This window comes from Lacerta agilis, chromosome 1 (assembly GCF_009819535.1).
Source record: "Lacerta agilis isolate rLacAgi1 chromosome 1, rLacAgi1.pri, whole genome shotgun sequence".
NCBI classification, from domain to species: domain Eukaryota; kingdom Metazoa; phylum Chordata; class Lepidosauria; order Squamata; family Lacertidae; genus Lacerta; species Lacerta agilis.
Window position 1 is genome coordinate 113399881 of NC_046312.1, and position 13728 is coordinate 113413608.

A 13728-nucleotide genomic window follows, 5' to 3' on the forward strand; every position below is an offset into this window, starting at 1 on the left:
CCTAAACCCCGCAATCATCACCTTCTTCATGTGCCGCCTGGAGAGCGGCAACTTGAGAACAGGCCTTTTCTGCGTTGGCTCCGCATTTGCAGAGTGCTTACCTGGTGCCTTCACTACATATCTTTCAACAGCAGGCAAAAACGTTCAACCAGGCCTTTGGCAGTGCCATGGCTACAGAGGAGCTAGCTGGGGTTTTTTTTTGGAGGGGGGGGGTTGCGTCCCAGGTGAAGCCTCCAGAGGGGTGCCATTGAGGTTTCCCTGCCTGTTTATGCACAGCTGTTTGTGGGTGGGTGTCAAACTGGGTCTTTGACCTGGGTAAAATAAAGCCTAGTTTCGCCCTTGCCTTTTGGCTGATAAGCATTCCATGGTTTCTTTCAATGTGTTTGTGGGATGAGGTGGGGCAATCGGTTAGTTTTCGTTTGATTATGTATTTTGTATTCTTGTTTTGCATTTTTTCCTGTTGCGAACTGCCTTAGGGTCTTCGGATGAAGGGTGGCGTACAAATTTATTAAACGATAATGATAATCATGTAGAGCTGTTTGTTTTTAGTAGCCAGCATTGGGGGGGGGGGGCTCAGTTAGTTAAGTATTTTTATTCTTTACTTCATTGGGGGGGGGCAGCCACCCTCTCTGCCTACCCCCATGCCTGAAGCATTATATATATGCAGGTGAGAATTCTAAGGTCACCTGCGGCTGTGGACCATTCCTCAAAGATGCCTCTATATATATATGTGTGTGTGTGTGTGTGTGTGTATGTGTATATATATATATATGTGTGTGTATATGTGTATATTTGTGTGTGTGTGTGTGTGTGTATGCGTGTGTATATATATATAGGCATCTTTGAGGAATGGTCCACAGCCGCAGGTGACCTTAGAATTCTCACCTGCGCTCAGAAACGAGGCAAACCGCGCTCCCCCTTTTTAAGGATGCGCTTTTGGAGACGGGATGTCTGCGTATTTATTTGGAGAAGGAGCAGACCCCCTTCCTCCACAGCCCTTTCTCAAAGCACCTCCACCCTCGTTTCTAGAGGGGTGCTGCTCCTCTGACCCCTTCCTCCCATGCCCCGTCTTGTCAAGGCCTTGCCTCTCGCCGGGTGGAGATGGAGGGGCCCAGGGGACGGGAGGTGGCGGCGCGTGAACCTCCCGTTGCCATGGGAACTCACGCCGGGCTCGGCAACGCCGCGGAGGAGGCAGGAGGGGAGGGGAAGGAGCTGGTCATGTGGCGAAACAAGATGGCTACCGGAGCCTGAAGGGCTGCAGCCTGAGGTGGCCAGAGCGGGCGGCGCGCGCGCTTCTTTCTGCAAAAGGAGCCAAGAGTCCTTCCTCGGCGGGGCTCCTTAAGTTTTCTGGCGCTGCCCGCCACACACCAACTCTCACCAGCCATTCCTCTCCAGGGTTGAGAGAGAAATGCATTCCTCTCTGGGGCAAGTGGCTCCTTGGGCAGCAATGCAATAACTTTTATTGCAGCCTCGCCGCTCTTTGTGTGTGTGTCCCCACACCGTCTGCATTTTGTGCGCGCCGCCGCGGACGGGAGAGCTTGCAGAGCCCAATGTCCAGCCCAGCCCTCCTGAGCAGCCCCGACGTGATCCTGCGACTTGCGGCACCTTCGCAATGGCTCTTACCTTGTTTGGTGAGTAAGATCTCTCGTTCGGCATCCAACTCCTCTCCACCCCACCCCCTTGTCAGTTATACAGCATGCAATAGGGAGTTTGCGTTCCCGGATTTAAGAGGTGTGAGCCCCCTGGTTGCCCCCCTCCCCCCTCTCTCGCTCTCTTTCTCTCTGCCTCTGGCATTCCTTATTCACTTAATTCCTGGCTAGAAAAAATAAGGCTGCTCTCTTTCTCCCATTGTCTCCGCTCGAGGCACATCTTATGGGCGTGTGCTTGGCCCCCCAGCCAATTTCGGGGGTTTGGAGTTGATTGGCATCTCGGAGTATTAAGTTCCAGACTTTCCAAATGATCTCTTTTAAAAAAAACAAAAAACCCATCATCTGTGTGTTCATACAATAACACTAGCTTTTGCTGTAGAGTTTGCATTTGAAACAATGGTAAGTGAGGGTTCCCCAAAAGAAGTGTTGAAATCGCTTCCCCGCCCCTGTCAGCCGTCTGGTTTGCAAGGCACTCATGTGTGTGTGTGTGTGTGTGTGTGTGTGAATGAATGAGTATCTATCTGCCTGTCTGTCTGTCTGTCTATCTATCTATCTATCTATCTATCTATCTAAAGGCATGGAAATATTAAAAAGAAATCCAAAATCTGTACTTTTGGGTGGTCTAATAAGGATATTGCTCTATATGGATTTGTGATTTATTTGTGATTTATTTTTTGTTTTAGCTTCTCTGTGGAATCAGAGAAAGAAGTTCTTACCAAGAGGGACTGGGTTGTTGTTTTTTGAACAGAACAGAACAGAACATATTTGCATTTCCTCCTAAACAGATATTATATATATATATATATATATATATATATATATATATATATATATCACAGCAAAAGCTGTGAGCATCTTCATAGAATTCGCTGAACAATTTCAAAAGAGGCTATACATCCAAGAAATGAAATGTCCTTTTAAAAAAAAGCTTTCAGTTGATTTTGATGTTAGCTGTAAGCGCTGTTTCTGGAAAATAAAGCAATAAAATGGCATAGTTTTATATGCTGGCATATTAATATATTTAAACTGATTATTAAACTTAATTATGCACATTCCTAATGTAATAATTAAAAATGACTTTGCTACAGTGAAGGAAGCAAAATATAATCTTGATATTAACATATCATTTGTGGAAGCAAATTTCATTACATAAATAACTCATAGCTGCTACTTAACTTGAGAAGTGCTTTCTACTGACTAATTTTGCATAATTAGAATTTATGCATAATGTGTTTCCACATAATCTTATAGAGATGGTGTTTACTTCTCATATTTAGAATCAGATTTTTGCTGAGTGTCTGACACTTCTGGTAATGCAAAGTTTGTTAAGACTCAGCATTGCTTTCTCAGGCTTCTCTCATGTTATTATAGCTGCTGCATTTTTATCCCTACAATTTAGTGTGTTCTTTATATTTTGTGAAAGTTATTCAGGGGAGACTTGGTGGATTCCTAATTTATTTATCTACAGAGCTATTTCTTGATATGTACAGAACTTATGAAATTATACTTTAGGTTACTCAAGTCTACCCATAATGGAAAACTATCCAGCCAAATTACTCACATTGCAGTTCTCCCTTAGGTCTTTCATTGATCCTCCATCTGTGCTGATTAATGACTAAAATGAGATTACTAGTGGCTGAAGAAATCTTATGAAAGCCTTGCATAGCTAGTGAGAGACCAGTTGCCCATCATTTTTCTCTTTCTTCCCCTCTCCATTCTCCTGATAATTGCTGCCTCTTCTCAACCCAGGAGTGCAGGTGAAGTGGCGGCAGCAGCTGAGGGGTCACCAGCACAATGAAAATATCAAGATTAGTTCATAGTCTCTGCAGCTCTGCAGAAACCAGAAGACAGCCAGTATAAAAGGCTGCGAAACACCTAAGCTTTGCAGGTGTGTAAAACACTGTTTCAAACCTGGATCGTAGTTTTGTAAATTACCAGCTTTGGGGATTTAATCTTAATGAGCAAATCACAGACACACTCAAAAAGCCCAGTCACTTACAGCAACTCTTATAACATCCTGGTACTAATTTGTGTAATAATAATAATAATATACAATTCTACGTTCTCCAGACATCAGAGACAGCTACAAACCTCTTATTGATGTGTTATTGATCTCTTGGATGTTCTATTGTTACTTTTAAAGCATATTTCTGAGTAGTTGGTAAAATTATTTGTGTGGTTAGCAGATGTTGCTTCTCTCTTCCTCTCCCTCTCTCTCCCTATACAGTCATACCTCGGGTTACACACACTTCAGGTTGCGTGATTTTGGGTTGCGCACCGCGCCGAACCCAGAAATACCGGAACGGGTTACTTCTGAGTTTCAGTGCATGCGCAGAAGCGCTAAATCACACTTTTTGCATGCATAGAAGTGCCGAATTGCGACCCGCGCATGCGCAGACACGGCGCTGTGGGTTGCAAATGTGCCTCCCTCACGGATCACGTTCGCAACCCGAGCATCCACTCTGTGTGTGTGTGTGTGTGTGTGTGTGTGTATTCCTTGCATTTAGTGCCCTTTTAATGTAATAGTAAAGGTAAAGGGACCCCTGACCATGAGGTCCAGTCGCAAACGACTCGGGTTGCGGCACTCATCTCGCTTTATTGGCCAAGGGAGCTGGCATACAGCTTCCGGGTCATGTGGCCAGCATGACTAAGCCACTTCTGGCAAACCAGAGCAGCACACGTAAACGCCGTTTACCTTCCTGCCGGAGCGGTACCTATTTATCTACTTGTACTGGCGTGCTTTTGAACTGCTAGGTGGGCAAGAGCTAGGACCGTGCAATGGCAGCTCACCCCATCGTGGGGATTCGAATTGCCAACCTTCTGATCGGCAAGTCCTAGGCTCTGTGGTTTAACCCACAGCGCCACCCGCATCCCTATGTTTAATGTAATATTCTGTTGTTAAACACCAGCTGTGTTCTGCATCAGTCCTGTGATGAGCACTAAACAAATGAACAGAAGCATTGCCAAAGAGAGACTATTGTCCCTTGAAGAAACTATTGTGCAAGATCTATGAGTTAGCAGCACATGATCAGAAGAGTTTCTCTTTAGTCAGTCATAACCAAATCACGGGAGGGAGGAGGGACAATGCAGGTTCACTCTGTACAGGCCCCTTTGCAAGGCTTTCCCTGTGTTGGGAGGCATTTTTGCAGCAGGACAGCATGCTGCATGCATGTAGATTGTCCTTCTTACGCTTGTTTTTTTTTTGCAGATTATTTTTTTTATTAATGCAAGGGAGCTTTCAGACATGTTTCTGCCTATCTACAATACAGTCATATCTTGGGTTGCGAGCATGATCCGTGCTACAGGCACCTTCGCAACCCACAGTGCTTTGTCTGTGCACGCACGACACAATTCGGCACTTCTGCGCATGCGTTTGACGTCATTTTTGCGCTTCTGCGTGAACGCCAAAACCCGGGAGTAACCTGTTCCGATACTTCCGGGTTCGGCGCAGTCCGCAACCCGAAAACACACAACCTGCAGCGTTCGCAGCCCGAGGTGTGACTGTAGTATACTCCACCTTCCCTTCTCAGGATTGTGCTGCTTTTGTAGGTAGGCCAGACTAATATCTTAATTAAATTATTGCACATTTAGGTTATGAAACTAATATGGTATAGCGATCTGCACCATTTCAAGCTGCAAGTGGGAGGATATCATTTTTGAAGGTTTCTCCATGTCAAGAAGCCCCCACCCCTAACTAGTCCATCAAGGAGGCCGTTGCCCAGCACAATTGCTTTCCTGTAACTTGCAAGGACAGTAACATCCCTCATGCCCTTTTTTCCATAGGGGAGCAAAAGAACATCAAAAAATTGTGATCCTGCATCTGCAGTCTTAGGTGAAACAGTCCATTATGCTACCATCAGACTTTAGAATCCCGGCTTTGTACACGTTAACAGCTTAAAATGCAAAAAAGGCAATTCCCCTCTGCTGCATTTCAAGTTGCATTTGCACCTGAGAGGGGCAGGAATGCATATTACCTGTTTTGTTTTTGCATGCCTGCAACATATCCCAACTCATATTCATGAAGCTGCCATCTCCATGTACAACGGCTGTCTGAAGCATACAAACCTCAGCTCAACTGTGGAGTGAATATGGCCTAGGTTTTCAAGTCGGGTAGAAGCTGTTTTGAGTGAAAATGCATCAACCAACAGTATTTTTCAAGGAACCACAGGATAGATATAGATAGTGGTTACCTTCATGTGTACATGGCTTCAATCACCAGTTGTAGGAGTACACAGGAGCCAAGTAAACAATAATGTGTACAGTGATTTCTCATTTAAACATACAGTAAAATTGTATACTTTATTTTGGTAATTTGCTGGTGCTATATCCATTTCAGCTGATGCTAGGAAGGGTCAACAAAAAGCAACAAAATGCCAGTCATTATTTTAGAATAATCAGACAAGTTGTATGACAGGGTGTTGTACACCTAGTGTGCATACTTCATCCCACTATTATCCACTGCAAACTGTGGGTTTTGTTGTGTTTCAAAAGCCTACAAACTCTATGGAGATAGTACAAAAAGATGGCACAAATGCTTTCTTACATCTTTTATCAAAATGCTAGGAAGTTAGGAAGAGTACAGACATGTCCAACTTCTGTACTGTTGGCAACCGCTCTGATACCTAATAAGTACCCCACTTTATTTTGTTGCACAAATTCACGTCTGTCCAGGTAGCCACTACACAATGAAATTTGTGCCAGCTATTAGTAAAGCCTTCCGTTTTGTAGCACATGACTTTCTTTACAAGTATGTGCAAGTTTTAACACGGTGCATATATTTCTCTCTTGGATTTTTTATTTTAACATGTAAACTTTAGCTGTGGAGTATTGCTAATACAGTGGTGCCTCGCAAGACGAAATTAATTCGTTCCGCGAGTGCTGTCGTATAGCGGAAATTTCGTCTTGCGAAGCACGGCCGGCGGAAGCGCGGTTTTACGGGGGGGAAACCGCAAAACGTTTTAGTTTTGCGAGTCACGGCCATAGGGAAATTCGTCTTGCGAGTCACCCTTTCGTTAGCGAATGCCCTTTGTCTAGCGAGGCATTCGTCTAGTGATGTACCACTGTACAAAATTAAAGAATTCCACTTGCTCTTTTGAGTGAAACTGTGGGCAACTAAAAAAAAAAGTTATGAGAGTCTGAGCTATCAGTTAAAATGGTCTTCTGCAGTGGCGGAGCTTCATGCTGCGGCACCGGGAGGGAGGCGGAGAGCAGGCGGGGGTGTGGCTGGCACTTGTCCTGGGGGCGTGGCGCCCAGTGCGGGCGGGGGCAGCCGAGATAGCACCCCGCCGGGATAGATAGATAGATTTATTTATTGTCATTGTCCGTATATACACAGTATACACAACAACGAAAATCAAACACCCAAAGACCGGATTTACCATACACATTTGCACATATCTCCAACACTCTCATCCTTATTAAAACATAATCTATTAAAACATAACATAATCCAGAGTATAACATAACCTATTAAAAGCATAGCATAACCTAAAAGCCTGTCTCATTCCTTACTACTCACTGCTTACTATTACTTACTGCTGACCCTGAGATCATTATTAAGTGCAATCAAAGCTCTTGGATAGAAACTATTCAGAAGGCGTGTGGTTCGAGTTTTCATTATCCTGTATCTTCTGCCCGATCGCGCTGCCAGGGGCGGTAGGCCCCCCCCCGCACCCCTTTTCCTCCGCCAGTGGTCTTGTGAACCCATCACCAGCAAGTCAATGTATGCAGCTATGTAATTAAAACCTGTGTGTGCTGGATAGCTGGATATTTTGATTTTTTTTTTTAGCAATAAAAATGAACAAAAATATGAGTGCATTACAGGCAAAGCAAGAAATCTTCCTCTTTTCTCTGCCCTCACCCCACCCTGCTCCAGCCTCTTGCCCCAGGGCGCCGTAAGGTCTGTGCCATTTGAAAAGTGTTTCTGGCCTTGAGAATCAAATGGCTCTCTTCACCTGGTGCAGTGAAACTCTTTATCTAATTTGAAAAATCTAATGAAGCAAATAAAGACAGTAACCTTGAGAGGATCTTATTCTTTTTGCTGACAGTGCATTCTCTTGACTAAAATTGAAGAGGAAGCCTGCTTGGAAACTCAGGAAACGAAATGGACCTTTTAGCTGGTAAATTGGTTTCAGCAGATAAAATAATTTGAGTATCTTGAGGCTGAGGTTCAAACCCGATGATGAAAAATTTCAGGACTTGCTTGATCAATTTGGTGCCTTGGGGAAAGTAGTAAACAGAGTTGCTGAGGTCAGGATAAGAGAGTGCTAAGCATATTGGAGCATATGCTAATCTCTCATTGTCTGCAATTTTCTCTACAAACTGTCCCCAGATGTCACCTTCCCTTACCCAGGGGTCTGACACTAGAATCAAGCCTGCTGGTAGAAGAATGTCCTGTGTTGGATGACTGGTAGTGTAGGCCCCACGTTTCGCACTTTTGTGCATGATATTATTGCCACACCCACATTTAAAGAGACAGGTCATCTTTGGCCCTTACTCTGGCTACTTCATCCATTCTCCCTTGGAAGAGTAAACTGAAGCACTGGGTGCTCATCATTTTGGGTTAACCTGTTGGCCGCAGACACTGTGTCAGCTTTCTTACGGACTGAGGAATTGTAAACATGCGCACAACCAGAGAGTCTCCTTGTGAATCAAGCTTCTGTGGCCACAGCTTGCTAAAGAAGCGACACCCTTAAATCACAAATGGCTTTTGTGATTTCCGAAGGAAGAGTCTGTGTTTGCTTCTCTGGGCCGGAATGTTTCTGTGTAACCACAGTTCTAACCCACAAGAGGTTCAGCCTTGAAGTGGCAAAGGAAGACGAAAACTGCACATTGGGCTGAACAGCTTGACATATTCCAGAAATGCCCCTTTCGCTCCCTTGGTTAATTCCTTTTATTTAATGCAGGAGCAAATTAAATGTAGCGTTAAAGTGTGGCATTTAATGTGCAGGGTTTTAAAAAAACATAAATGCAACTGGCTGGAGAGGAGGTTGCTGATAAATTTCAGGCTCCCATCAGACAAGGGGGCTTTAGCCATTTTGTTGCCTGTTGCAACCCTGTGGGAAAAAATGCTATTTGCATTGATAGGATTGGGAATGTTCACTCAAAGCAAAGAGCAGTTTCAGAACCAGTGAAGAGTTTGGATTTAATCTGGTAACCAAACTTAGGATCTTATTGGTCCTGATGGGTGCTTTTTATTTTTATTTTTAAGGGAGCAATATGACACAAATAGCTTAGGATGAGATATGCAGGCTAAGGCTTTGTTGGAATTGGAGAGGCAAGCTGTATGGAACTGTAGCCCAACAGATCTTTTTGATGACAAAAAAGTTGCTTCTGGAAAAGGTGCTTGAGAGCAGAGAGGGAATCATTAACCCTTCCCCTACCTTCCTGTTTTCTGTTCCATTTTGCTTCCAGGGGGCTGTCTCCCCATTTCAAATACGTTTCCCCTAAAATTTAACCTCTAGGTTCTGCTAAATGCTGAGTCCATTAGCGTTTTAGATATTGCAAGCAGATGTATTATTCAACTATTTTACTTTTAAAAGACAACTGAAGGCGGCCCTGTTTAGGGAAGTTTTTAATGTTTGATGCTGTATTGTTTTTAATATTCAGTTGAAAGCCGTCCAGAGTGGCTGGGGAAACCCAGCCAGATGGGCAGGGTATGTATAAATAAATAAACAAATAAATAAATAATTTATGTATAGGTTGAGTCCATTTGCATTAGCAGATCCATAGAAAGGTTAGGGGGGGGGGCTTTTTAAAAAAAGTCATGTCCTTAAATGCAGTGATTTAGTGTTGCGGACAGGTGTCTTGTAACCCTGAAGCACGCCAGCTGTATGTTCAGAGCTGCAGAAATGGCGGAGGGGAAATAGTATGACAGGCTGCAATACATACAACAGAACAGGCTGTCCACAATGTGGACCCTGTTTGTAGAGTCTGTCACATTCCACAATACTTTTAACTGTACCGGGTTTTATGCAGGGTTGGGAAAATGTAAAAACAAAAGTCAAATGCACCTACTTTGTGCATGTCCCATTACCACTTCCACCATGCAGTGGACGAAATCAGACTGCCAGAAGCTGCTCCATCCAGCATGCATCCTGACATCCTCCAGGCATGAATGAAGGATGCAGATAGGCTGAGGACTGGCACATGGTGGAATTGGCATCCGAAACCGCTGGGTATAGGGCAGTACAGTCATACCTTGCCTCCTGAACGCCGCAAACCTGGAAGTCAGTGTTCCGGTTTGCGAACGTTCTTTGGAACCCGAACATCCGACTGGGTTTCCGTGGCTTCTGATTGGCTGCAGGAGCTTCCTGCAGCCAATCAGAAGCCGTGCTTTGGTTTCCAAACATTTTGGAAGTCAAACGGATTCCCTTCAACTTCCAAGGTACGACTGTACAGTCTTCTATAGCAAAACTCCTTTGTTAAAAACATACTTCTATTTCAGAATTCCAACCTTAAAATCCTGTATCTTCAGGAATCTAGAAATAAATCTGAATCAACCCTATCTAATGAGAAATAGGCATTTATTTATTGCAAAATACACTCCTGCCTGCAAACCTTTTGGAACCAATAACAAGTAAAATAAATAAACTTCCCAAAAATCATTGCATAATTTTTACTGGTTATCAGCATAATAGTGAAATTTGTTATGCAGCTGCTCCACCTTGTGGCCAATGAATCTACAGTGAATGGAGAAAGCAGCCGGCAGCCTTGACTTGTGGGCAGGCAGAGCATTTGTATCCTGCATCAAACGCATCTGTTGGGTACGCATCTCCTGAATATTGCACTGTGTGTAATTTTTAAAGGCTGTGTAAGAGCCAAATGCTACATTTTTGTTTTTGAAATGAACACCTCTTGCCTCGCAGTGGATGTACTGCTTTTTGTAGTAGAGAATACCCCTGTATGATTTAACTAAACTAGATCCTTATCAAGTGTGGGGTGCTGCATGTATACCCCTAAACGCCAGAAACATGATAACAGGGAAATGCCGTAGCTTAATGATGTAATTCATACTTTGCACACAGGAAGTCACAGACTCAATGACTGCCACCTCTGGGTAAGGCTGGGAAAGACTCCTAGTTGAAACCCTGGAGAGCTTGAGGTGCCAACAAAGCCATTTAATAATAGCTTATTAAAATGATGGAGAATGCAAAACTGGCAAAGCTAACAGCAAAAAGAAATAGAGATCGAAATGATGAACCATTCTTTGAGGACTGGAAATCTTTTGAAGAATATCCAAAGAATTTATTATAATTGCATGAAAACAGGATTTGAAGTATGAGCAACAGTAGAAAGACATTAAAGCTAATAATTTAGGATGCGTATATGGAGTGTTGTAAGTTAAAATATGGAGCATTAAAAGATAAACATAAAACATCATGGAGGGCGGGATGGGAAGTCGATGGATAAATTAAACGTATTGTTGATGGTAAAGTATGTAAACGTTTGAAAACTAATTTTTTGAAAGAAAGAAAAAAAAGAAAGAACAAGAATGTCTCTTGCCTGGTCTAAGGCAGCTTCCTGGGTTCCCTCTTACATGATATTCTTGAAGGATCCAGGTTTCCAATGGCATCTGCCTCCGTGTGAGTTATGTATAAGACCCACTGTATATTGTCATGGGGATTGTTACATGAAGGAAGTTTCTATACATCCCAGGAGGGTTTTGTTACTTCCCAAGGGTTCAGTCCTTCTTTCGCCAAAGGGCTCTCCTGCATTTTAAAAACCTGGCCTCTTGCCTCTTAAAACTCGCCATTCCCCGCGCAGTACACTGTGACAGTGTTGAGCACATGAGAGGCATGTCGCCTTTGGGGAGCTACCAGGTGCCTCAGCATTAGGAAGCCCGGGGGTGGGGGAGAGGGGCTGTGTGCCATTGAAAAACAAAAAGCTCTTGTGGGATGTCTGCTTTAAATATGGAGATGCCGAAGGCAAACTAGCCCATGTGTGCCGAACCATAAATTCCAGAGAGGTATTTTGCGATAGTTTTTATAAAGCTTTTAATGGGAATTCCTGAAAAAAAAAATGCCATTAGGATTCCATCACGCCAGAAGGTTCCAACATGCTTGCTGCGTTAAATGAGCCTTCCTTTTCCATTTGACCTTGGGAACGCGGCACATAGTAAGGCTACTTTGTATAATCCCATTATTTGAAATTGGCTTGCTTGTTTCTAACATAGCCAGGGGAGGGGGGGCAGCTATCGAAACAATTGCAGTCTTATACTTTATTACTCGGAGGCTAAGGAAGTAGCTGCCGCGGCGCACTCAGACTTGACCACGCTAACGAGCGCATGTTCTGGGGCTGCCTCTTTAAGACTTGGTTCCCAGTGTGGAGAAAGTGAGATACCCCTGTGCTTCAGTAGCCCTGCCCAGCAGAACACACTTCACTGAAATGAGAAGCAAGTGAAAGATTTTAAAGAACCAGTCCAGAAGATTTAAACTGAGAGATTAGACTTCAGCCTTCCTATGTAAATATTATATTGGAGAACAATGGCTATATCTAAAAATCAGCTCCTGTCTCTTAATACATCACTCTCTAGTAGTAGTGATGCAACACAAACAATGGCTTCATTCCTCTGGGGACTATAGAGACCTTTCCACTTCAACCTTTGTGTGGTACTTCTACAAGGCTGTTTCCAGATGGGCTCCTCATCCCCCCCCCTCCACTTTGTTTTTTTTTTTTTTTTTTTTTTGTATATAAGCAGAATTGCTATTGGCTTTCCACACTACTGGGGATAGTGTGCTTTTTATGTGTGCACGTCCTGTTATATTCTGTCCACACCACTGGGCGTGATGTGACCATGCAGTTGGGTAAAGGATGAAGAGTTTGGATTTGATATCCCGCTTTTCACTACCCGAAGGAGTCTCAAAGCGGCTCACATTCTCCTTTCCCTTCCTCCCCCACAACAAACACTCTGTGAGGTGAGTGGGGCTGAGAGACTTCAAAGAAGTGTGACTAGCCCAAGGTCACCCAGCAGCTGCATGTGGAGGAGTGGAGACACAAATCTGGTTCCCCAGATTACGAGTCTACCGCTCTTAACCACTACACCACACTGGCTCTGAAGTACAATTAACACGAGCAGCTATTTAAAGAGGGGTGGGGCATTATCTGATATGGTTTAAAATCAAATTGCGTACTTCGTTCATGGCACTTATTTCAGCACGATAGCTTTAATAGGTATGCAAAAAAAACCCGTTTTAAAATAAAGTGAACATGTTTCAATTGGTGGTGCAGGGGAAGGTTGCTAAAAAAAGGCACTTACTAGAGGCACATTAAAGAATTTCAAAAGAGTTTTTGTTAGTCAGTTGATCATTATTTCGTATCGTATTTTAACATTTTGGTGCCAATTAAGTTGGATTAGAGTAAATGGGATGGCAAAACGATGCCAGTGTGAAAGGTGATCGTGAGCATGTGCTGAGCAACCCATAGGTTCACCTGCCCGGTTTGTTACTGTGCACATCAAAACTGTGTCTCTAGTAAAAGAACCACCTGTGCCTTTCAGAGATTATACTATTGATCTCTTCTTCTTCTTTTAAAAAAATGGGTTTCTGTTGTTCGAGGAAAGCACAGGAAAAAATATATGGGGTGATGATGATTGGATGACAGTGTCACATAGATGTCCCATGAAAAAGTGAGTGAATAATATTCCTTTAATACATAACAGACAGGTAAGGAATACTTCGGGGCAGGTGGTGAGGGGACACTTCGGTTTGCCTCTTCTGCACAAATTTGCCTAGATGTATTATTCGCCCCTAGGAAGGGGCAAAGTGTAGCTTCCAAAAAGATGCAGTTGTTTAGAAGTCTACATAAGACTTACATAATTAGAGTTTTGATACATGGAGCCATGGGCATAGCCAGGATTTTTGTTAGCCCCCCCCCCAAAAAAAGTTGAGGTTTTTGGGGGGAGATCATGGGTAAAAATAAACTCAAAATGAGGATATTAGGGGGCAGGCTTCTGCTAAGGGGGGGGCAGAACTTCAGTTAATTGAGTATTTTTAATGCTTTTCAATACTCTTTGAGGATTTGGGGGGGGGGGCTGTCCCCCTGTGCCCCCTTGGCTACACCCATGCATGGAGCAGTGAGA

General features: G+C 43.6%; 1 protein-coding gene across 1 annotated transcript in view; it reads left to right on the plus strand.

Annotated features, from left to right (window-relative positions):
- The first annotated feature begins 1590 nt into the window (after positions 1-1590).
- The window catches only part of CHN1 (chimerin 1), a 90286-nt gene continuing 78148 nt past the window's right edge, over positions 1591-13728 (plus strand). The window contains 1 exon segment of the mRNA XM_033167775.1: positions 1591-1631. Coding sequence (XP_033023666.1) covers positions 1613-1631 — 19 coding nt within the window. The 5' untranslated portion in view covers positions 1591-1612.